The following is a 24,939-nucleotide window of genomic DNA, read 5'->3' as shown; positions in this document are numbered from 1 at the left end:
TAAAAATAAATGTAAAACATTAATGTCATGGCAATGACAGAAGGATAGGGCATTCCCTAAGGTTTAGTAGCTACCTGGGGCCAGTTAAAAGTTCAACATATCATCAGTGGGTATTAACCAGCTGCTTTTTCAATCCAAACTTGGCTACAATATGGCAATGATAGCTCTTACAGGAGTAGATTGCCACAAAAAAAGAAGAGACAAGTTTTTAATGTAAGAATAACATCATTGTTATGTAAAGATCATGGCTGAAAGCATTCAACTTTGAACATGAAATCAATAAAAGGACTCTGCTCATGTTTTTCATAAATTAAATACTTACCTGTGCCAGGTTTTTGACTTGCAGACAGAGGACTTCTGTACCTTTGGTGCCAATCCCGCCAATCACAGCATAACAACTCATGTTTCACATTTCCCAAGGGCTCCAGAGCATCTTGGAAAAATGAGAAAAATTTTTTTCTACTGAAACTGGAAGAAATGCTGCATTTGGAGAATATTTAAAATAAAGAACAATGAATTGCATTGTTTACAGGCTGTTGCCTACCACTAAGTCTGTTCAGGTCCCAGATGGTGCCCTTTTGCATCAGTGAATTAGGTAGCAGAGGTGAAAGCATGTCCACAGCCCCTTGTCATGAACAACAGCCTTCATCTTATGTTACAGCCTTCTCTTACAACTTCCTGAATTTCCTAATCTCATCAATAGGAGCGGAGGTCCAACTCAATAATTGAAAGAATTAAACTTTTTATAAGGTGCTATCAAATGGGTGACAGATTTTATTTTCTTGGGCTTCAGAATCACTGTGGATGGTGACTGCAGCCAGGAAATTAAAAGATGCTTGCTCCTTGAAAGAAAAGTTATGACAAACCCAGACAGCATATTAAAAGCAGAGACATCACTTTGCCAACAAAGGTCCTTATAGTCAAAGCTGTAGTTTTTCCAGTAGTTGTGTATGGATATAAGAGTTGGGCCATAAAAAAGGCTGAGCACTAAGAATTAATGCTTTCGAATTGTAATGCTGGAGAAGACTCTCAAGAGTCCCTTGGACAGCAAGGAGATCAAACCAATCATTCTTAAAGGAAATTCACCCTGAATATTCATTGGAAGGACTGATGCTGACGCTCCAATACTTTGGCCACTGATGTGAAGAGCTGACTCATTGGAAAAGACCCTGATGCTGGGAAAGATTGAAGGCAAGAGGAGAATCTGGCAACAGAGGATGAGATAGTTCAATAGCATTGTCAACTCAAAGGACATAAGTTTGAGCAAACTCCAAAAGATAGTGAAGGACAGGGAAGCCTGGTGTGCTGCAGTCCATGGATCGCACAGTCAGACATGACTTACTGACTGAACAGCAACAGCAATAGTCAAATGGGTGGATATGGGATAACCACTGAATAACCCAACTATTGGATGTGTTTGTTCACCATCCGTTCACACTGTCAGTCAAGAAGGATTGATGAAACCCTCCTGGGCACGCTGTTCTAGGTGCTATGGAAGGTGTAAGCTTCATATTCCATGCTCTATGCCTTCGAGTTTTCTATAATCTTGGTGGAGAGAAAGTAATCAAGAAAGATAAAAGTTAAACAAAAGTGTGGAAATTCCAAACAATATAGGGCATCTATAGTCTCATTCCAGACATACTGAATCACAATCTCTAGGCCCGACCCCAGATGTTTCTGAGGTTCAGCAAAGCACAAAGCAAAGTGGCTTGTGAGCCATCAGAAATGGTGGTGATGAGTGGAAATGTGAGGAGGAGTCAGGCTGGTCAAGAGCAAAGAAGGTAAAGGGAGGAGAGAAGACCGCCACAGAGAAACATGTTTCACCACATTCTAGACTTCAAATCCCACCTCTCTTTAAATTTCTATTGGAGGGTAGCCGATGTGTAATGATGTGCTAGTTTCTACTACACAGCAAAGTGAATCAGTTATACAAACACATATATTTACTCTTTTTCAGATTCTTTCCCCATATCAGTCATTACAGAGTATGGAGTAGTGTTCCTTGTCCTTATTAGTTATCTATTTTATATACAGTAATGTGTGTATGTCACTCCCAGTCTTCCAATTTATCTCTTGCCCACCCATTTACATTTGTTGTTAAAACTTAGCAACTAAACAGCAATGGCAACAATACCCCTTTACTTCCTGACAACTATGTTTGTTCTACATGTGTGACTCTATTTCTGTTTTGTTAATAAGTACATTTGTTATTCATTAAGAAATTTCCATGTTCATAAATGCAGAATCATGTTGGAGAAAAACTTTCCATCTAGAGTTGATTCAGAGATAAGTTCTCCCATGATTTGTTTCCCAAAGATATTACTTCAAGAGCAAGGGAATTATTTTCTATCAGTGTTTTTTAATATTTAATTTGGAGACAAAAGAAAATTTACTCTTTGAAGATTTGGGAGCCTGGATTCACACTGGAGTGTGTGATTATAACTCTTGTGCACAGAATCTCATTCCTGGCGTTTGTCATGTCTCTTCTGTGTTTACCAGCCAGGATAGTAACAAAAGTAGATTTAAAACACCAAGTATCCACAAGATTTTATGAGTGAGCATTTTTAAATTTTAAAAAACACTTCTCACACAAACAAAAGTCCAGCTTTCAGTTAAAGTGGAAATGCCAGGAGACAAGAGAACACAGAAAAAATAACAATCAAAAAAGAATTTTTCCAAATGAACAAAGTTCCTTACCCTCGAATGTCAGGATAGGAAAAGAAAACAAAAAGGCCAAAGATATAGTGACTTTAAGTATACATAGAAGTTTTGTTCTAACTTGTTGTTTTTGGGCCCCAAAATCACTGCAGATGCTGACTGCAGGCATGAAATTATAAGACGCTTACTCCTTGGAAGAAAAGTTATGACCAACCTAGATAGTATATTCAAAAGCAGAGACATTACTTTGCTGACTAAGGTCTGTCTAGTCAAGGCTATGGTTTTTCCAGTGGTCATGTATGGATGTGAGAGTTGGAGTGTGAAGAAGGCTGAGTGCCGAAGAATTGATGCGTTTGAACTGTGGTGTTGGAGAAGACTCTTGAGAGTCCCTTGGACTGCAAGGAGATCCAACCAGTCCATTCTGAAGGAGATCAGCCCTGGGATTTCTTTGGAAGGACTGATGCAGAAGCTGAAACTCCAAAACTTTGGGCACCTCATGCGAAGAGTTGACTCACTGGAAAAGACTCTGATGCTGGGAGGGACTGGAGGCAAGAGGAAAAGGGGACGACAGAGGATGAGATGGCTGGATGGCATCACTGACTCGATGGACATGAGTCTGAGTGAACTCTGGGAGTTGGTGATGGACAGGGAGGCCTGGTGTGCTGTGATTCATGGGGGTCGCAAAGAGTCGGACACAACTGAGTGACTGAAATGAACTGAACTGAACTGAGCTTGTTGTTATCACATAGAAGAAATGGGGTTTATTGAAGGGAGGAAAAAGTCAACCACAGGGGCAAAAATACCTTGTAAAAATATGTAACTTATTACAATACAACCTAATGAATTGGCCTCAAGAAACCCAACATTGGATTCTAGATGGTGAAAATATTAGTAAAACTTTGATATGTAGCACTTGCTGATTCCTGTGATGTAACTATCCCCACTATGGTCAACTTCAAGCTGCAACACGATGTCACAGAGGACAGAGTTGGCCAGAGACGCAGAGCAGCTCAGCATCCTACAGTGCTTTCCCTACAGATGCAGCAGAGCTAAATACTACCAAGGGCATGCGTGTGCATGTGTGCTAAGTTGTTCAGTGGCGTCCGACTCTGTGCAACCCCACGGATTGTAGTCCTCCAGGCTCCTCTGTCCATGGGATTCTCCAGGCAAAACTACTGGAGTGGGTTGTCATGGCGTTTTCCAGGGATCTTCCTGGCTCAGGGATTGAGCCTGCATCTCTTGTGTCTCCTGCACTAGAGCCACCTGGGAAGACCATCAAGAGCATAAAATGCAATAAAATTATTACTCAGAACTGAGGTTTGAGTGTTTATTATCTTTTTAGAAATATAATTTACTTAAATTTACATGTATCTATAATTTGTCTCAATAATGGCTCTCTTTAACAATGGGTACTCAAAGGTCTTCAAGTTTTAGTGTTGTGTTCACAAGAGCCACTGTGAGCCAGCTGCATCCCACCACTGGTTAGATCGCATCACTGTCTCAAGCTAAGTGGAGGAAAATCACAGAAGCTTAAGTTCTCAGAGTGGTTTTCCTTGATTTACTCTTACATACTCTCCTTTGACCTTCAGTTAGTTCAACCGCTCAGTCATGTCTGACTCTTTGCGACCCCATGGACTGCAGCCCGCCAGGCCTTCCTGTCCATCACCAACTCTCGGAGTTTGCTCAAACTCAGGTCCATTGAGTTGGTGATGCCATCCAACCATCTCATCCTCTGTCATCCCCTTCTCCTCCCACCTTCAATCTTTCCCAGCATCCAGGTCTTTTCGAATGAGTCAGTGCTTCACATCAGGTGGCCAAGGTACTGGAGATTCAGCTCCAGCATCAGGCCTTCCAATGAATATTCAGGACTGATTTCCTTTAGGTTGAACTGGTTTGATCTCCTTGCTGTCCAAGGGACTCTTGAGAGTCTTCTCCAACACCACAGTTCAAAAGCATCAATTCTTTAGTGCTCAGCTTTCTTTCCAGTCCAACTCTCATATCCATACTCGACTACTAGAAAAACCATAGCTTTGACTAGACAGACCTTTGTTGGCAAAGTAATGTCTCTGCTTTTTAATATGCTGTCTATTTGACCATAGCTTTTCTTCGAAGGAAATGGCAACCCACTCCAATACTATTGCCTGGAAAATCCCATGGACAGAGGAGCCTGGAAGGCTACAGTCCATGGGGTGGCAAAGAGTTGGACAGGACTTCACTTTCACTTTCACTTTCTTCCAAGAAGCAAGCATCTTTTAATTTCATGGCTGCAGTCACCATCTGCACTGATTTTGGAGCCCCCCAAGATAAAGTCTCTCACTGTTTTCACTGTTTCCCCATCTATTTGCCATGAAGTGATGGGGCCAGATGCCATGATCTTAGTTTTCTGAATGTTGAGCTCTAAGCCAGCTTTTTTGCACTCCTCTTTCACTTTCATCAAGAGGCTCTTTAGTTCTTCTTTGCTTTCTGCCATAAGAGTGGTCTCATCTGCATGTCTGAGGTTATTGACATTTCTCCCAGCATCTTGATTCCAGCTTGTGCTTCATCCAGTCCAGCATTTCTCATGATGCACTCTGCATATAAGTTAAATAAGCAGGGTGACAATATACAGCCTTGATGTACTTCTTTCCCAATTTGAAACCAGTCTGTTGTTCCATGTCCAGTTCTAACTGTTGCTTCTTGACCTTCATACAGATTTCTCAGGAGGCAAGTCAGCTGGTCTGGTATTCCCATCTCTTTCAGAATTTTCCACAGTTTATGGTGATCCACACAGTCAAAGGCTTTGGCATAGTCAATAAAGCAGAAGTAGATGTTTTTCTGGAACTCTCTTGTTTTTTCGATGAGCCAATGGATGTTGACAATTTGATCTCTGGTTCCTCTGCCTTTTCTAAATCCAGCTTGAACATCTGGAAGTTCACGGTTCACGTACTGTTGAAGCCTGGCTTGGAGAATTTTGAGCATTACTTTGCTAGCGTGTGAGATGAGTGCAATTGTGTGGTAGTTTGAGCATTCTTCGGCATTGACCTTAATCAACAGTTAATATGAGAACCGATTAAACAAAAGAACTTGCTGAAATGTTCTGTCAAAAACACCATACAGCTCTAGGTCAGTGGTTCTTAACTAGGGGAATTTTGCTCCCCAGAAGACCTTGGCAGTTAATTGAGACATTTTTGATTGTGACAACTGTGTGAGGCGTGCTACTGGCATCTAGTGGGTGGCTGCCAGGGATGCTGCTAAACATTCTACAATGCATAGGACAGTTCCTTAACCAAACTTACTCCTACTCTGAGCCTTCTGTATAAGAGGCAGTTCAGTTCAGTTGCTCAGTCATGTCTGACTCTTTGTGACCCCATGGACTGCAGCATGCCAGGCTTCCCTGTCCATCTCCAACTCTTGGAGCTTGCTCAAACTCACGTCCATCAAGTTAGTGATGCCGTCCAACCATCTCATCTCATCCTCTGTCGTCCACTTCTCCTCCTGCATCCAATCTTTCCCAGCATCAGGGTCTTTTCCAATGAGTCAGTTCTTCACATCAGGTGGCTAAAGTACTGGAGTTTCAGCATCAGTACTTCCAGTGAATATTCAGGACTGATCTCCTTTAGGAGGGACCGGTTCCATCTTCTTGCAGTCCAAGGGACTCTCAAGAGTCTTCTCCAGCACCACAGTTCAAAAGCATCAGTTCTTCGGTGCTCAGCTTTCTTTATAATCCAACTCTCACATCCATACATGACTACTGGAAAAACCATAGCTTTGACTAGATGGACCTTTGTTGTCTATAAGAGGGAATATGATTAATTTCTTTGTAACTTAGCAGCAGTCTCTCTCCTAAAATATTTCGTTCTATTAGACAACAAGAATTTGTACTCACGATGTCTCCCCACTATGTTTTTCAGTAAGAGCACTTGTGCTTACTCCTTTAAGGATGTCTGATTTTCTGTTTTATTTTAATTGTGCCAAGTCTTTTGGTAATAAGATAGATTATCTTTAGAAATAAGATGAATGATTGGATGGACGGTTGGATGGATGTCTAGACAGATAATGGATGGGTGATGGATGAATGGATGATGGATAATAGACGGATGATGATGGATGGATGGATGATTTATGAATGGATGAATGAATGATGGATAGATAGTGGATAATGGATAGATAACTGGATGGATGGATGAATGATGAATGGATGATGAACAGATGGATGGATGGATAAATAAGTGAATGGATCGTGAACGGATAGATGGATAGCAAAAAAAGTAAGAGAGAGAAAAGGAAGAAAGAAGGAGGATATTTTTCTTTGGAAATGGAAGACACTGAAAACAACTGGATGACTGCCAATATAACTTAAAGGTTTTACATGGAATATATTTTAAACAAATATTTTTAATTTCAGAGGAAAAATGATCCCTATTCTCTTGCATCCCTGGTGTCCTTTGAAGTTAAGAAGATGCCTTATAAAGATCAGCCAGCAAAACTCCCAGAAGGCAACATAGCAGTAAGTATCTTAAAGTATATAGGTACAAATAATTTCACTGAAATTATTTTTTAAAACCCTGTTTTGCTTGTGTTAGGTCAAGTGCCTATTACATTGACTTGAGAAAACTTTCCCTCTTAAGACTACTGTTTTCTTATTTCAATCTGGAAATTCTTCAGTGTCCTTTGATCATATTTTTAAACCTTCAATGTAAATTTCTACTCCACCCCACTAAAAAAAAAAATCACAGGGCAGGACTAATACCATTTTTTAATTAGTCTCTTTTGTTTGAAAGAAGTTCAGATACTAATTATGATCATAATGAAATCATACTTATTGTGAATTTTAAAGACAGCCTGGTGAGTAAGGTGAGAAGAGAAGACTGTCTTCTTTAGGGACAGTTGCCACAGACCAGCTGTATGGACAGTGATTTCTCCTTTCTAAACAAAGACCAGGCTTCCCTGGTGGCTGAGACTGTAAAGAATTTACCTACATTGCGGGAGACCTGGGTTCATTCCCTGGGTTGGGAAGATCCCCTGGAAAAGGGAATGGCTATCCATTCCAGTATTCTTGCCTGGAAAAATCCATGGGGACAGAGCAGCCTGGCGGGCCACAGACCAGGAGTCGCAAGAGTTGGACATGACTGAGCGACTAACACATGCACACACACACACACCCATACCCACACAGCAAAGACCAGTATTACCTGGAAGAAAAGTACACCAGGAGCATCATCTGAATTGAAGCTATTAAATGTTAAATCAATCACAAGGTCATGTCTGACTCTTGAGACCCCATGGACTGTAGCATGCCAGGCTCCTCTATCCATGGGATTATACTGGAGTGGTTGCCATTTCCTTCTCCAGGAGATCTTCCAGACCCAGGGATTGAACCCATGTCTCCTGCATTGGCAGGCAGATTCTGTACCACTGAGTCACTAAGGAACATTACTGATACCCAGATATCTGTCACAGCACAACTGCTGGCATCCTCAGCAACGTGGCAAGGCCATGCAGAGCAGAGAGGAGGGTGAGTAACAGGGGATGAACAGGCCCCATCACCGAAACGCTGCCTTTACAGTGAATATGACCACAGCCAGAACTCTAGGTCAGGATTCAAATACTGAGATTTCAACCTTCATCTCTTGGTCTCTTCATAGATATTTACAACCTCGACTTGGATTCTGGTCCCCAGGTCTTTGTCACTCAAAATATGTTTTTGCACACCAGCAGCATCAGTAACACCTCAAAAATTGTTCAAAATTCAGAAACAGACCTCACCACAGACCTGCTGAGTCAGAATCATCAGGGTAGCAGGTACACTGTCATCTTTGAGGAGCGTTGCTTTGCATGGTGTAGAGGTCACCACTCTCATAATTTCTCATCAGCCTAGGTCTTAAAATGGAGCTATTACTCTTTCCAGCCTAATCTACTTTTAGTAATTGAAATTCATCCATTGATTAGTGATTTCCAACCCTGAGCATGCAAAGAATCACCATTCATATGACTTTAAAGGTTTATACATGCTATGTGCTCAGTTGCTAAATTGTATCCAACTCTTTGCAACCCCTCAGACACTAGCCCGCCAGGCTCCTCTGTCCATGGGATTTCCCAGGCAAGAATATGGAGGTGGATTGCCATTTCCTCCTCCAGAGGATCTTCCCATCCCAGGGATTGAACCTGAGTCTCTTACGTCTCCTGCATTGACAAGTGTATTCTTTACAACTGAGCCATCTAAGAAGCTCCATACACGTTAAGACCCTATCCAAAATATCAGGATTGAGTGAGTCTGGCATGGGCCCCTGGCACTGTGCTTTAGAGGCTCTACAAGTGATGCTTCTGCAGTGAAATTGGCATTGGGCACCTCTGACCCAGGCAAGCAGTGTAAAAGAAAATCCGCAGATTCCAGAACAGGTTCATTGCAGGCTTCACCCTGGCTCCATTTGGCTCTAAGTGGAAACCTTCAGGAGATCACTCTGTGTACCTTGCTGATGCCCTTAACCACATTTACCTGAAAGCATTGTTAAGAAGAGTATTTACATTATATACAAAAAGCTTCAGTATTTTACCTAAAACAAGATAAGTCTTAGGTGTTGATAACAGTAACCTTCCCAAAATGTCCTGCCCTCTCTGGCAAAGTTCAATAAGCCCAATTAGAAGCATCCATAGATTCAAAATATCTCAGTAGACTTTGGTGGTGTTTAAAGCAAGCACTACACATCTTTCTCCGCTTAGCACGCCTCTCTTTCTCTCACGAGATGTCTGCCAGAGTTTGAATTTATGTTCAACCTAGAAGACAGAGGCTTTGGATTTTTAATATAGAATATTCATCCAAGGAGGTTCAAAGGCTTGTAACTCCAAGGGAGATAAATGTGGGTCCTTTGTTTTATCTGAGCACATGCTCCATAACAGAAACATATGTGACAGTCGGTTGCATCCACAGGATCATGTCTTTCTGTCCTGGCCACAGGTGCTAGCCTGCTGTTCTCAACTCATCTCAAAAGATTCACAGGATGATGAGATACAGGCTTGCCTCCTCCCCACCACCCTTGTTCCTGCAGCTTTGAAAAAGTCTTGTTATCTGATGTAGATGATTTACTGCATCATTTGTGGAGAGGTTATGGGAAAACCTTTTAGGTCTCCGAGTCTCTGACTGCCTGAAGGAGATGTGGCCAGTAGGTAGTCAGCTATGCCCTACAGGCTTGGTTTGAGAGGACTGTGCTTGGAACCAGCAGATGTGTTTTAGAGTGAGTTCTCATCCTTATCTTGAAATGGACCCAGCAGGAGAGAAGTACTTCTAGATAGCAGAATCAGTTGGACAAGGTGTTGGAGGATCTTCAGAGCTCCAGTCCACAGTCTGCCATTGGGGAAAGGGTCTCGGTTCCTTCCTTGGTAATAAGACAAGAATATTTGCTTGTTTTCCTAGTTGCTTGTAGGTGATGAGGAGTCTGCTTGTGCTTCCTTCTCAGCGTGGTCATAACGCAGCCATTTCTTGAGCCCTAGATAAGTTTTCCATATTGAAAAAAATAGTAATCCCCAGCTGCTACTTGAATAGTGTCTGGGTTTGTAACAAATGAACTCTCCGTGCCACGTGACACTTTTCATGTTCAGAAGCAAGGGAAAGGTTGCATTATGAGAGGGGCTATGCCTAAATGCAGTATCATTACAGCAGAAAAAATTATTCAGTTATTGGAACACTTTTTTTGCCTATTCATAAACTTTGGTGTTTGTATTATGTGACTAAAGCCAAATTCCATAATTTACATCTAGAAGAGCTTATGATTGTCTCATGTAACTCGAAGTTCAGTTCAGTTCAGTGACTCAGTCATGTCTGACTCTTTGTGACCCCATGGACTGCAGCACGCGAGGCTTCCCTGTCCATCACCAATTCCCGGAGCTTGCTCAAACTCATGTCCATTGAGTTAGTGATGCCATCCAACCATCTCGTCCTCTATCATCCCCTTCTCCTCCTGCCTTCAATCTTTCCCAGCGTCAGGGTCTTTTCCAATGAGTCAGTTCTTCTCATCAGGTGGCCGAAGTATTGGAGCTTCAGCATCAGTCCTTCCAGTTCAGGACTGATTTCCTTCAGGATTGACCAGTTTGATCTCTTTCCAGTCCAAGGTACTCTCAAGAGTCTTCTCCAACACCATAGTTCAACAGAGACAGTTATTATAAAATATTTCAGTAATCCTTAATTAAGAAATCACATGCAAATTTGGAGTCCGTTTGACTTTTTTGAATTGTTAGCAAAACTTTAGGATCTTAAAATGGAACTGTGATATTAAACAATTATCTGGAGTTCAAACCTATCACAGGGACTTCTTATCTCATAAGGGCTGTTTGAATTTTGTTAAAATGTATGTTCAGCTGGTCCGCTTCATGTTATTATTTTATTCTAAATGGCACTGTCGGTAGAGTGTCTTGGTACATTCATATAAAACATTCTCGTGACCCCACTGAAGTATGTTTACACAAGATTTTGAGATGCATAAATACAGATGTCAACATTAATTACCATTGCAAATCCGAGGGAGTTTTTTCTTCTACCTTGGTATTTTTTCAAAATATACAAAAACATATCATAAATGTCAGTGATAAAATGTAGGCATATTAAAGATTTATTTATGGTCTTTCCACCATAATAAAGAACAACAAGATTTACGACATGATGAAGGTAAGATTAAATGTTCCCTACTTAACATCACTTTAAGAACATCTGAACTGCTTATGATTCATGCACCCTACTTCCTAAAATTACAGATAGTTATATAAGTGGAGTGTTAAAATTTTATACTATTTTTAAAAATAGCTACAGGTTCTTGGTACATTAAAAAATGAAAAACATTTTGTTGATTAGTTTGCATGTAATTGAATTTTTCTCCCTATGTTTTAAGTACTTAAGTTGCTCAATATGAACCTTTCTTAAAGCAGTTGAAATATGTAGCCAAAACCCAAGTTTTTAAAGTAAAGCTTTAGTCTTAAATACACCTCATTATTGGCCTTGGGACCACCTTCTTGATGAATGAATAAAGAGGGTCTTGGGTAATTTGGCTTATCACACTACTGTGTGAAATTATACAAAAGTTGTCAAGCTATGCAATTCAATATGGTACCCACTCGCCACATTACCATGGATGGTGAGGACCTGAGATGTGGGTGGAGTGACTGAAGAAGTGAAGTTGTTTTACTTCATTTTAACTTACTTAAATGTAAACTTAAAACTATAGCAGTATAAGGTATTTTTTTTTCTTTAATGCAGTTTTATTTTTTGGGTAAGACAACATTTCACTTTAATCATTGAAAATCTCATGGTTGTCACTTGCTACAAGTGTAAAATAAACACTGGACTTTGGAGACTTAGTAAAAAGAAAAGAGGAATAATATTTTTATATCAGTTATACTTTGAATAATAATTTTGATGTTTAGTGTTAAATAAAATATATTGTTAAAATTTATGCCCCATGTTTCTTTTTACTCTTTTTAACTTGACTATGTCAAAACTTTAAATGATGTGTGTCACTTGCCTTATATTTCTGTTGGACAACACTGATCTATAGCAGAGTCATAGAAGGTTCCCTTTTGGAGCTGTTGGTAATACCTATAGAACTTCAGAGAATATGGATGTTTAATAAATCTTATTTGAAATGAATGAAAATTTCTTACTATAACTCAATGTTTAGTAATTAGAAACTGTATAAATTAAGACCTGTTTTTCTCATATTTATTATCCAATAGATAAGCTGCTTGTGGGTTTGTCAAAATGAGCTGCCAGACAAATATAAACATTAGAAATAACAGAATTTGGGTATTTTTCAACATGTTATCTCTTGGCCAAGCTTCCCCTAAACCATCCTACGGTTTCTACAGGACTAAAACAAATTTAAATAAACATTGGCCTTATAAAAGTGATCAATTAAGTCTTTTCTCTTAAACCTGCTTGTAGGGTTCAAGTTTCTTGTCTATACAGAGTACTGAGTTTTAGGAAAAGCTTGGCTTTATCTGTTTCCACTTGCAGAGGAAATGCTCCGTTTCCATTTACAGACCTGAACATGTCTCCTGACTTCCTAATCAATGTGTTCTCAGAAAGACCTCTCTTTTCAAGACCTGGATGACTCTTGAAATGATGTGATACATCCACCCTTTTCTAGCAACAGCCATCTAGCTCCTTAGGCCTGGAAATCTGAAGAAATACTTCAGGGCACCATTGTTGTTTGTATTTTTACTGTCCCTAGTCTAGCGGCTTCTCAACTATGTAGTGAAAAACCTGGAAGCCACCAGGGGCAACAGAAGTTCTCTGCAGCTTCCCTGGTTTAGGGGCTTCCCTGGTGGTTCACATGGTAAAGAATCTGCCTGCAATGCAGGAGACCCGGGTTCAGTCCCTTGGTGGGGAAGATTCCCCTGGAGAAGAGAATGACAACCCACTCCAGTATTCTTGCCTAGAGAACTCCATGGACAGAGGAGCCCCAGTTAAGATCAAGAAGATCGGGCAGCCTCTGTGCCATGTAGACACCTTAAAGGCAGCAGGTTAGGAGAGTGGAATGCAGGTGAGGGAGCAAAGTCACTGAGCTTGTCTTTCTCTAAAACTGAAGTCCCTTCCTCTTAGTTACAGGCAGTGAATATATATGACATGCTTAATCCTTCCATTGAAAGTGCTCACAGAAAGGATGCAAAATGGCATTTTTCAAATAAAAATAATGTTGCCAGGAGCAAACTGACAACAGTTTTGGTGATGAGAATTTCAGATTTTGGAATGGATGAGGATAGCAGTGATCATCTATCTACTCTGAGACTGTTTAAAGACTTTTGTCAGAATCTTTGGAACTGAATGCAGACAAAAAGCCAGTAGGTTTTGTAATTATACCTGATAAAGCTGTTTTCTGCTTCTAGAGACCCTAATAAGCATATCCTGTCCAGTTTCATGTTTTATTGGTACTTTTCCATCACTGCTGTGAAAAATCCTTCAGATATCATTATTAGATCTTTATGAGTGACTTCCACTGCTTGTTTCTACAGATGGACCAGTTTCATAGATGATACATCAAAACCTGCAATACCACTCTCCACCCAGTTCCTATATCCAAAAATCAGTTGTCCCCTACAATCCATTTATTAAGAAGTGGGCATTTTTTTTTTATTTTTTTTAATTTAAATTTTTATTTTACAATACTGTATTGGTTTTGGCATACATGGACATGAATCCACCACGGGTGTACATGAGCTCCCGAACATGAATCCCCTCCCACCTCCCACCCCACATCATCCCTCCGGATCACCCCCATGCACCAGCCCCAAGCATCCTGCATCCTGCATCAAACATAGACTGGTGATTCGTTTCTTACATGATAGTATACATGTTTCAATGCCATTCTCCCAAATCATCCCACCCTCTCCCTCTCCCTCAGAGTCCAAAAGTCTGCTCTACACATGTGTCTCTTTTGCTGTCTTGCATACAGGGTCATCATTACCATTTTTCTAAATTCCATATATATGTGTTAGTATACTGTATTGGTGTTTTTCTTTCTGGCTTACTTCACTCTGTATAATCAGCTCCAGTTTCATCCATCTCATTAGAACTGATTCAAATGTATTCTTTTTAATAGCTGAGTAATACTCCATTGTGTATATATACCACAGTTTTCTTATCCATTCATCTGCTGATGGACATCTAGGTTGTTTCCATGTCCTGGCTATTGTAAACAGTGCTGCAATGAACATTGGGGCACATGTGTCTCTTTCTATTCTGGTTTCCTCAGTGTGTATGCCCAGCAGTGGGATTGCTGATGGGTCATAAGGCAATTCTATTGGCAATTTTTTAAGGAATCTACACACTGTTCTCCATAGTGGCTGGACTAGTTTGCATTCCCACCAACAGTGTAAGAGGGTTCCCTTTTCTCTACTCCCTCTCCAGCATTTATTGCCTGCAGACTTTTGGATCGCAGCCATTCTGACTGGTGTGAAGTGGTACCTCATTGTGGTCTTGATTTGCATTTCTCTAATAATGAGTGACATTGAGCATCTTTTCATGTGTTTGTTAGCCATCTGTATGTCTTCTTCGGAGAAATGTCTGTTTAGTTCTTTGGCCCATTTTTTGATTGGGTCGTTTATTTTTCTGGAATTGAGCTGCATAAGTTACTTGTATATTTTTGAGATTAGTTGTTTGTCAGTTGCTTCATTTGCTATTATTTTCTCCCATTCAGAAGGCTGTCTTTTCACCTTGCTTATATTTTCCTTTGTTGTGCAGAAGCTTTTAATTTTAATTAGATCCCATTTGTTTATTTTTGCTTTTATTTCCAGTATTCTGGGAGGTGGATCATAGAGGATCCTGCTGTGATTTATGTCAGGGAGTGTTTTGCCTATGTTCTCCTCTAGGAGTTTTATAGTTTCTGGTCTTAAGTTTAGATCTTTAATCCATTTTGAGTTTATTTTTGTGTATGGTGTTAGAAAGTGTTCTAGTTTCATTCTTTTACAAGTGGTTGACTAGTTTTCCCAGCACCACTTGTTAAAGAGATTGTCTTTACTCCATTGTATATTCTTGCCTCCTTTGTCGAAGATAAGGTGTCCATATGTGTGTGGATTTATCTCAGGGCTTTCTATTTTGTTTCATTGATCTATATTTCTGTCTTTGTGTCAGTACCATACTATCTTGATGACTGTGGCTTTGTAGTATAGCCTGAAGTCAGGCAAGTTGATTCCTCCAGTTCCATTCTTCTTTGTCAAGATTGCTTTGGCTATTCAAGGTTTTTTGTATTTCCATACAAATCTTGAAATTATTTGTTCTAGTTCTGTGAAAAATACTGCTGGTAGCTTGATAGGGATTGCATTGAATCTGTAGATTGCTTTGGGTAGTATACTCATTTTCACTATATTGATTCTTCCGATCCATGAACATGGTATATTTCTCCATCTATTACTGTCCTCTTTGATTTCTTTCATCAGTGTTTTATAGTTTTCTATATATAGGTCTTTAGTTTCTTTAGGTAGATATCTTCCCATTTTTAAAAAAGATTTAAAGGACACACAAATTGGAAATGAAGATACAAAACTGTCCCTGTTTGGAAAAAAAAAAAAAAAACCTGTAATATCCAAGTGGCAAAGAAACCCAGGAAAAACTCAGTAGCTGTTCTTCCATTTCTTTTTATTAAACCAACAATTTGAACAGTCTATGGTCTATGGCCCTTATTTCAACTCCTTTAGTTTAGCTTTTTTTAGCTTACAAAACTAGAATTGTTTCCTATGTTATAATAAAACATAGGGAGGTACCTTCAGATATTAATTAGGTCAACTAGAAGAGGGAACATGGAAAAGTATTGTTGTCTGTCTTCCTAAATTACATATTAGTCAATTTTGGTTGTCTCTAACACATGCACAAAATACAGGCCCAAACTACGTTGTTTCTTCAGTGAACTTAGAGCTTCAGGGGAAGAAACAGTTACAAGAAACCTCAGAATTGCCCGTGGCTTCAGATTTTCTCTTTTCTAGGTCACTGTATCTGGCTTATGAGTGCACGACCACTACTACCCTTGACAGTTCCAAAATTCTGAAATTCTCATTATTAAAACTGTACTGGTCTGCTTCCAGTAATATTAGGGTCATTTTATTTTTATTTATTTGGCTGTGCCAAGCCTTTGTTGAATCATGAGAGCTCTTAGTTGCAGCATGTGGGAGCTAGTTCCCTGACCAGAAATCAAACCCAGGCCCCTACACTGGGAGCACAAAGTCCTAGCCACTGGACCACCAGGGAAGTCCCTTGGGTCATTTTAAATGGTCACTTCGTGCTCTTTCTGTGAGCACCATAAGATGCAGGATTGAGCACTGATTTCACACGTTATCCAGTGTAATTCACCAAGGGAGAGAGATGTGAAGAGAAACGATCCAGAAGTGATTTCGTCCTCCACTGACTCATGTGGCCATATTGTGCAGAGGATCACTTCAGAGGGTATTACTTGGGTGGCAGAATCCAACTGGCATAATAATGCTTTGAGTCCTTCCAGTGCATTTCATCAGAGTATGTACTGTGTGTTCTGTTTTTAAACTGGCAAGCACAGAGAGTGTGACCCCATCGTGGTCATGGAATGTTGCACTTCTCTTCTATATGCTGGACGAATAAGGGCAGTGCCGGCAAGGGAAGCAAGGAGGAAGGTAAAAGGGCAAGTAGGTTACACTGGCCTTTCTCTCACTGAAAGCATTGGTCAGGTCCCTGGCATTCTTGACCACGTGGAATCACTAACAGCTTCACTATCATCAACGTCATTGTGTAACCTGGATGTAAGTGATATTTGGGGCTGGAGGATCAAGTGAATTAAGTCATCAGGATGTCTGCTGCACAGGGGATGTGGACCAAAATGAAGGAGTTATAAAAACCTTGGCCGGTTAGGAACAGCACATGCAGGATGCTCAGATCTAGTTAAGAAGGCAGAAGGAAAGATGTTTTCATAGCACAGGCTATGAAAACACCAAGGTTTCCAGCCAGGGGAACACCAGAGCCACCAACCCACCCTGAGTTCACCCTCAACTCCTGGTGGGTTAGAGAAGCATGGCCCAGAGTTTCTGTATGGGAGTCAGGAGGGGCTCAGGATTCTTTCAACCAGCCCAGTTAAAACAAGGAACATGTGGGCCAGTTTAACCGAGGTGATGCTTGCGTGTGTGCATGCTCAGTTTCTTCAGTCGTGTCCGACTCTTCGCAGCCCTATGGACTATAGCCCTTCAGGCTCCTCTCTCCATGGGATTTCCCAGGCAAGAATACTGGAGTGAGTTGCCGTGCCCTCCTCCAGAGATCTTCCCAACACAGGGACTGAACCAGCATCTCCTGCATCTAATGCATTCAAGGCAGATTCTTTAGCCACTGAGCCACTGGGAAACCCCCAGAAGTAAGGGTGATGCTTACTTCTCTCTAAAACCAAATAATCCTGCTTTGGTGAATAACATTCTAGATTCAAGAATATTTTTCTTTCTCTTTTCTTTGACAGAGGGTGTGAGCGGCAGGGCTGGGTCTCTGCTTGTTTTGTTTTGTTTTGTTTTTATTTGGATGTCTCCAGAGGCTGTGCCTGCAAATGATAGGAGAGCTTCTCCTGCCTACATGGGAGACAGGGGTGGTTCACACATACAGAGCGTGCAGTCCTGCTGGAAAGGTCTCTTTTCTCCTCCAAGTTTCCTTGCAACAGTGGGGCATTCAGTGAGGTCCAACAGCAACTGAAAATGGGATTTAAGACCGAAAGCAGCCTCAGCACACTGAGACAATTAATGCTCGCGTCAATGACTACAGTTACTTTCATGAAATGGGAGATGGTTAGTCTTTCATGACTGTATTAGTAGAGCAACAATGGTCTCTTCCTTGATAGGACACAGAGACAGAGCCTAGGGCTAAAGAGGTGGTGACACTGATTAGATCTGTGGATCACTTAGCCCCCTGGGACTCAATTTTCTCATCTGTAAAATCGGGACTTAGGTGATGTCTACCCACTTGCATGTCCAGTAGGTTGTTTGCAAGTTCACTTCTCAGTGAGGTGAGCTCAGTTCTGTGGAGAAATGTGTGGACGGACTTGGCTTTTTGTTGGATTTACTTTGCTGTAAAAAGGTCCATCCCAATTCAAGGTCATTCCTTTCCACCCTGTTGCTTTGTGCTCCACCTCAATTCTATTCTAGGCTTTTTGGGTTGGTGTAAACCAAACACCCACCAAGTGTCTGTAGTTGGACTTACATCCAACTTGAGAAGCCTGAGAATGTGTTAATGGTTAAGATTCCAAGTTCAAGTGCTGTAAACTCTCAAATCTTCCCCCAGGGTGACCAGCTAATGTATGGATTCTTTCAGAAGTACCCACTCCCCCAATGTTATATTGGTAGTTACTGCTTTATTTTTTATTATACTATATTATATATATATACTAGTATTTACCATACTAGCTGAAACTCCAATACTTTGGCTACCTGATGTGAAGAGCTGACTCATTTGAAAAGACCCTGATGCTGGGAAAGATTGAGGGCAGGAGGAGAAGGGGACAACAGAGGATGAGATGGTTGGATGGCATCACTGACTCAGTGGACATGGGTTTGGGTGGACTCTGAGAGTTGGTGATGGACAGGGAGGCCTGGCATGCTGCGGTTCGTGGACTCGCAAAGAATCAAATATGACTGAGCTACTGAACTGAACTGAACTGCTTTATTTCACTGAATAGTTTTTTAAATTTGAGCTCATTTCTTTTGTTTTCCATTCCAGATTAAAACATCGGTTATTTGGGCCACCCCAAATGTTTCCTTCTCAATTCCATTATGGGTAATAATACTAGCAATACTTCTTGGATTATTGGTTCTGGCCATTTTAACCTTGGCTTTATGGAAGGTAAGTGTATTTGCTTTCTTTTCCTTTTTGAGTAGAGAGGCCACTGGGAGGATTTAAAAGGATATACCTAGGATTTCAAAGAGCCAAAGCTAGAGGCACGATCTGGGAATTTCCAACACAGGGACCTGAAGGGAAAGCTGGATCTTGTTTGCTTTGGCAAACTTAATATGCTTGTGTAACTGACATTTAAGAAGATTGAGGGTGTTTAATGCTGCTTTTATCTTGCAATTTCTTATAAATAAATATAGAGTTAGAATTTATTAACAAAGACCTATGATCTTCTTTCCAATATGCTTAGAGTGATCATGTTATGATGAAGACTTCTCTTTCTTGTTTAATTAATCAGGATCTTAAGCTTTTTGTTGACACAATTCTATCAGCAATACTTGAGTTTTGTAAGCACTACACAGATGCAATTAATATAGTAATTAGTTGATATATGGGCTTTCAATGACACCACATAGATTATGCATGTTCTAATATTCTTGGACTTGTTTTTTTTTTTAATCTTTCCAACTAGTCCATCTCCATTAAGAAGCCTTAACTTCCTCTTTCATGTGTTTTGCTGAAGTTTCTGCTGAAAGTCTGCAATGGGAATTAATTTCTGGTCCCCAAACCAACAGGACTGCCAAGTTTCACAGAGCTTTCCATTCCAAAATAGAAACAATGTCACAGTGACATGATCATAAGAGCAATTAATCCAGTCACATCTTCAGTTCAGTTCAGTTCAGTCGCTCAGTCCTGTCTGACTCTTTGCGACCCCATGGACTGCAGCACACCAGGCCTCCCTGTCCATCACCAACTCCCGAAGTGTACATCTTAGTTTGGTACTATTGTTGTCATTCTCCAAAATCATAATGTATTTTTATTTTTAAACAAAATGAGACATGCTTAACAAACTGAGAAAACCTGAGTTAAGAAAAACAAACTGAGTTAAGTAATGGCTTTTCTGATCTTCATCAGCAGTTTTGTGCCATCCTGAGCCCACACAGGTCTAATGCATAGTCTATCTTTAGAAATAGACTTCTGTGTTAGTCTGTTATTCATAGTAACTTTATATCCATAAGTGATGCAATGGTATGCAGCAATTGATAGAGTAATGCACTAGTCCTACGAGAGAAAGATGACTCAATGGCTATAAGTGAAAGTTAATGAATTGGGCTTCCAACCTAAGAAACAATAAGAATTAAGATTTTAGGTTGCTAGGGAAAGTTGTACTCTCCAAAACCAAATCCTCATTTGAAACTCAGGAGAGTGAAGATTCAAGAATCACCTCTTCCCCGAGTTGCTGATTGATCTCTGGAAAGTTGAGACAGCTCACAAAGCTGCTGAGATGGAAATAAAAGACCCATCTAATTGTCCTCCATGTACTAGATATTCCACCAAGTGCAGAGAGAGAGACAAGCATCTCTCCACCTCCTCTTTTAGTCCATCTTTATGTAGCCCATAGTATGCTTCAGGAATCTGCTTCCCCTGGTCAGGAATTCACATTGCTGCTGGCTCCAGAAACATGCAGAAAAAAGCAGAGAAAAAATCCTTGGGCCAGGTTGCTGTAAGCCCAGAAAAATATACAAGGTCTATAAGTGGTTTATACACAATGAACATTCTTGGGACTTCCCTGGTGGTCTACTGGTTAAGATTTCCCCTTTCAATGCAGGGGGTGCAGCCTGGAACACTGATCGGGGAGCTAAGATCTCACATACCTTGAAGACAGAAAACCAAAATATAAGACAGAAACAATATTGTAATAAATGCAGAAAAGACTTTAAAAAATGGTCTACATCAAAAAAACAAAAAAATCTTTCAAAGAGAAAGAACATTCTCCCACCACCACAGGCAGGGAAGGAAGAACGTGGACACTCTGCATAGGCAATGAATTCCTCTCTGCAGGTAAACAACACACTGCTCTCACCTCCTAATCTGGAGAATTGAGCAGATTATAGTCTCAGAGCACCAGATTCCTTAGACAACATATAAAAGGGGGAAAGTTTTTTTTTTTTTTTAAGATATTTTATGTGGACCATTTAAAAAATCTTTATTGAATTTGTTACAATGTTGCCTCTGTTTTATGGTTTGGTTTTTTTGGCCGTGAGGCATGTGGAATCTCAGCTCCCTGACCAGGGATCAAACCTGCACCCCCTACATTGAAAGGTGAAGTCTTACCACTGGACCACTAGGGAAGTCCTGACAAAGAGAACACTCTTTGAATGAGGGGTTTCATGAATTCTCAGGATGACCTGACTGGCTGGCCCATTTCTGTCTTCCCTAGTGCGGATTCTTTGACCGAGCAAGACCACCCCAGGATGATATGAATGACCGGGAACAGCTGACCAATGAGAAAACCCCTGAGGCATGAAAAGGAAAGCCAAAGACAAAAACAACTTCAATACTACAGTTCAAAGCAAAGAAGTATCATGAGGGTTCAACCCAGGTTGTCCTGCACCTGCCAGTGTCCTCAGACATGGGAGGGCCATGTCATCACCTCATCTATACTGTACTCTGGAGAAGTTTCCATGGGTCCTGGTGATCCTGTGGGGAAAGGAAGCCTCCTCAACACTGCAGAAACGCTGGGCAGCCGTGGAAGATATCTTTGGCTTGAGTCCTTCTGTATTTGGCTGACACTTTGAAATGGGTATGGGAATGTGAGATTGCTTTCCAGGTAAATCCGTCTGAAGTCTCGAAAATGCAGTGTCTGAGTTAGGATGGACTTTAGAAGGTGAACTCGGACCAAACCTTCCAACACTACTGTATACAATGGAATATTTGACACCTCCCTCTGGAAAAGACACATTTCTAGTGACGTTGCAGCTCAGGGAGACCAGCCTATGCTGCTGGGACTGTGAAAGGGCCTTGGAAATGGCAGAGATCATCTTTGTGAGCGAGGATAACGATTTATTTATTTATTTTCCATGACTCTAGGCTGACACTCTAGAGGATCTGGAAATTAAAGATTTGGTTCGCTGGTTTTTGAAATCACTCACTAAATTTCCCTCTGAGATGTCTGTTTTGTGCAGAATACATAACTTAACAGGACTTAGGATTTAGATAGGGTTAAGGAAAAGTGAATTGGTATTAGAAGACTGTTTCACTTTCATGACTTCTACCTGAAATTACTTTTATTCATGCTTTCAGGGACTCACATCTGCTTAATTTAGCCTTGCAAAAAGTTGCATTGATATCTACTTTTACAAAAAAAAAAAAAAAATCATCTTTCCGTTAACTTAATTAGCAATATACAAATTTCAAGGGACTCTCAACCCTGAGTGGTACTTAAAAATAATGGTAAAATTTCTAGAGTCCATTCACAAAAAAAGCAATTTAATAATTTGGGCAGGCATATTATTTTTAATATCTATGAGGGAATAGCAATATTTTAATTTGGGATTAAATACCTTTTTTACTATACGTCAAACTTACATTCACAGAAAAGACATGTTAAACATAAATAAGAAGAAGCATAAAGTTAGGCATATGTGTGATGAACCTAGAAAACAGATTCCTATGGATTTTATTTAGAACTGCCTGTTCCAACTTTACTTTTCATTTTTCCTGCTAATCGTTATAGTTCGTGACTTTGGAAAATAATTTTTACTTAAGCTATTTTCCCATCATCTTGAATTTAACCATCACAGAAACTTGATGTTTAAAACTCTTGTAAATAATCCATAATCATATGTAACAGTATCGTTTTAAGTAAAATAGACCAGCCAAATTTATATAGTCTGCACAACTTTGTATCCTTTTTATAATAATGAAAAATTATTATGAAGAAGTGCTGAACAAATTTTATATTTATGTGCAATATTTTATAGACCTATGTATCAAAAAGCATGTTTACACTGGCATTAGTTATTTTTAAAATTAATATCCTGAATATTAAGTCTGATAAAACCAGTAGACCCCAATCCTTCAGTTTTCTAAGCAGCTGGAAAATTTATGTCCCAATTTCAACAATCACACTTGATTCGAAAGATGAGCCAAACTCACAGACACTACATTTTTGGTCATGCCTTAACCTGGAGACCAGCCATCTGGCTCCAGCCGCAGAATTTCTTTGGAAACCAAATCAAAGGCACATGGGTGAATACACTGAACAGTTCATACTCTGCCTGCTCATGAATTAAATCCTGTCATGGTAGCAGTTTCAAGGCTGTCAGGAGCTGAAGTCTGGCTCCCAGCGTGTGTGGCTGACTTGGGGGTGAGAACTGCACATGTTTCAAAGAGTTTGAGGGTCTCATGTCAGCCTCGGGGGGTCTTAGGTGGTCGTTGTCTGGGTGGAAGTGGTTCTATAGGCAGTGGCTATCTCCGAGATGAGTGGAAGGAGGGCTCTCTGCCTCCAAAGTGACATCCCAACTCCTGTCATCATGCCTGACTTTTGGCCAAGAGAGAATAGCTCCTCAAGATTTGGGGTCACAAAAGAGCCCTGAGAAAACACACCTGTTGTCTTTCAAGCTAACCTTCAAAATGGAACACGGAACTCAGGGCTGGGACAGTCAAAGTCAGGTCATACAGACACCTGGAGGAAGCGCAAGATGCCAGGAGCAAGGCTGGGATCCAGAACAGAGCAAGGTGTGAGCACTTCAAAGGCAAACTACAGCATCCTCACAGTCTCAGCCCAAAGTGATCCCCATCTAGAAGGACAGGCACTGCTATCTATAGGCAGTTTGCAGAGGGCCATCAATGCACACTGAGGTCAGGTGAACCCTCCACACCTCAGTCCTTGAGTGTCCCTCCACGTGGAAAATATTCTAAAAATGCACTGAGCAAATCTGCTTCTCATCATATAAAGCCAATCACTTTCATCATTTATAATATGCTGTTGCTTCTCTTAGAATCTATCTATATATTTCAGATATATCTTTTGAAATACTTGCAGCTGGTTTTCAAGACATGGGAAAAAATGGACAAATCAAGTTTTATACACTTGGAGATTTTTATACAGTAAATAAACAACATGGACCAATTGCCCACTGAAACCCCACTTCTTTGAACTCAACCCTTTTCTTGTTTTATTTAAATATATGTGTAGAATCTGTGAAGATTTTCATGTACCTATTTACCTTGTCACTAATAAAATTAAAAACTAAAGACCTGATGACATATTTGTGGGGTTTTTTGCAAGCAATGTAAAATTTTTCCATGATGGCAGGTGTCAAAGCTTTGCATCTTCACACTTTGATTCTTTACCACCAAAACATTTAACATTGAAAGAAATTTGAAAGAGCAAGGACATGACACTACTTTGGAATAATGAACATGTTCTAAATTTAGATTGTGGTGATGTTTGCGTGAATACACTAAAAAGGACTGGACTGTATGCATTAAACGGATGAGTTTTATGGGAATTAAATCTCAATACATATGTTTAAAAATATGAGTCATTTCGGATACCTACACTTTCATATAATTGGTATTTTTTTCCTTTGCATTTCCTTTCCTTTTTAAAATATTTATTCACTTGTTTGGCTATGTTGCGTCTTAGCTGCAGCATGCAGGATCTTTGTCACATCAGTCAGGACTCTCTAGGTGTGGCATGTAATCTGGAACATGTAGGCTCAATAGTTGCAACACACAGACTTAGTTGTTCTGTGGCATGTGGGATCTTAGTTCCCCAACCAGGGATCAAACCCAAGTCCCCCTGCATTGCAAGGCAAATTCTCAACCACTGGACCACCGGGAAAGTCCCTACATTGTCTTCCCAATTGTGTTCATATGAAAACTTCATGTTTTAATGAAGCCTTCCTTTGGGTCATTGACCAATTCAAAAGCTGCTCCTAGTCTCCAATGGCATTTTGTGAATTACTACACTTTTCCAGTTGTTCTCATGACTATTTTCCAGCTGGGCCAATCCTCTGTGCAAGCAGGAATATCTTTTCACCTTGTGTTCCCTACATTAAGCCCCACCATCCGTTACATAGTCAGTGCTCAAAAACCATTCTAAAGTGAATGAATGAATATATGTGCACAGTAATAATCATGTG

The 24,939-nt window shown here is 40.3% G+C and overlaps 1 protein-coding gene across 2 annotated transcripts in view; it reads left to right on the top strand.

Annotated features, from left to right (window-relative positions):
* ITGA8 (integrin subunit alpha 8) overlaps positions 1–24,053 on the top strand; it is a 201,004-nt gene extending 176,951 nt beyond the window's left edge. The window contains exons 28-30 of one of the 2 annotated variants that reach the window (XM_069547566.1): positions 7,043–7,144; positions 18,836–18,958; positions 21,228–24,053. In XM_069547566.1, coding sequence (XP_069403667.1) covers positions 7,043–7,144; positions 18,836–18,958; positions 21,228–21,314 — 312 coding nt within the window. In that variant the 3' untranslated portion in view covers positions 21,315–24,053. Of the gene's footprint in view, positions 1–2,810; positions 3,971–7,042; positions 7,145–18,835; positions 18,959–21,227 lie in introns of those variants that run through there. The other variant, XM_069547567.1, reaches the window with a different exon arrangement.
* Positions 24,054–24,939: the final 886 nt, after the last annotated feature.

Source organism: Ovis canadensis, chromosome 13 (assembly GCF_042477335.2).
Source record: "Ovis canadensis isolate MfBH-ARS-UI-01 breed Bighorn chromosome 13, ARS-UI_OviCan_v2, whole genome shotgun sequence".
NCBI lineage: Eukaryota > Metazoa > Chordata > Mammalia > Artiodactyla > Bovidae > Ovis > Ovis canadensis.
This window is presented reverse-complemented; position numbering and strand designations above follow the sequence as displayed.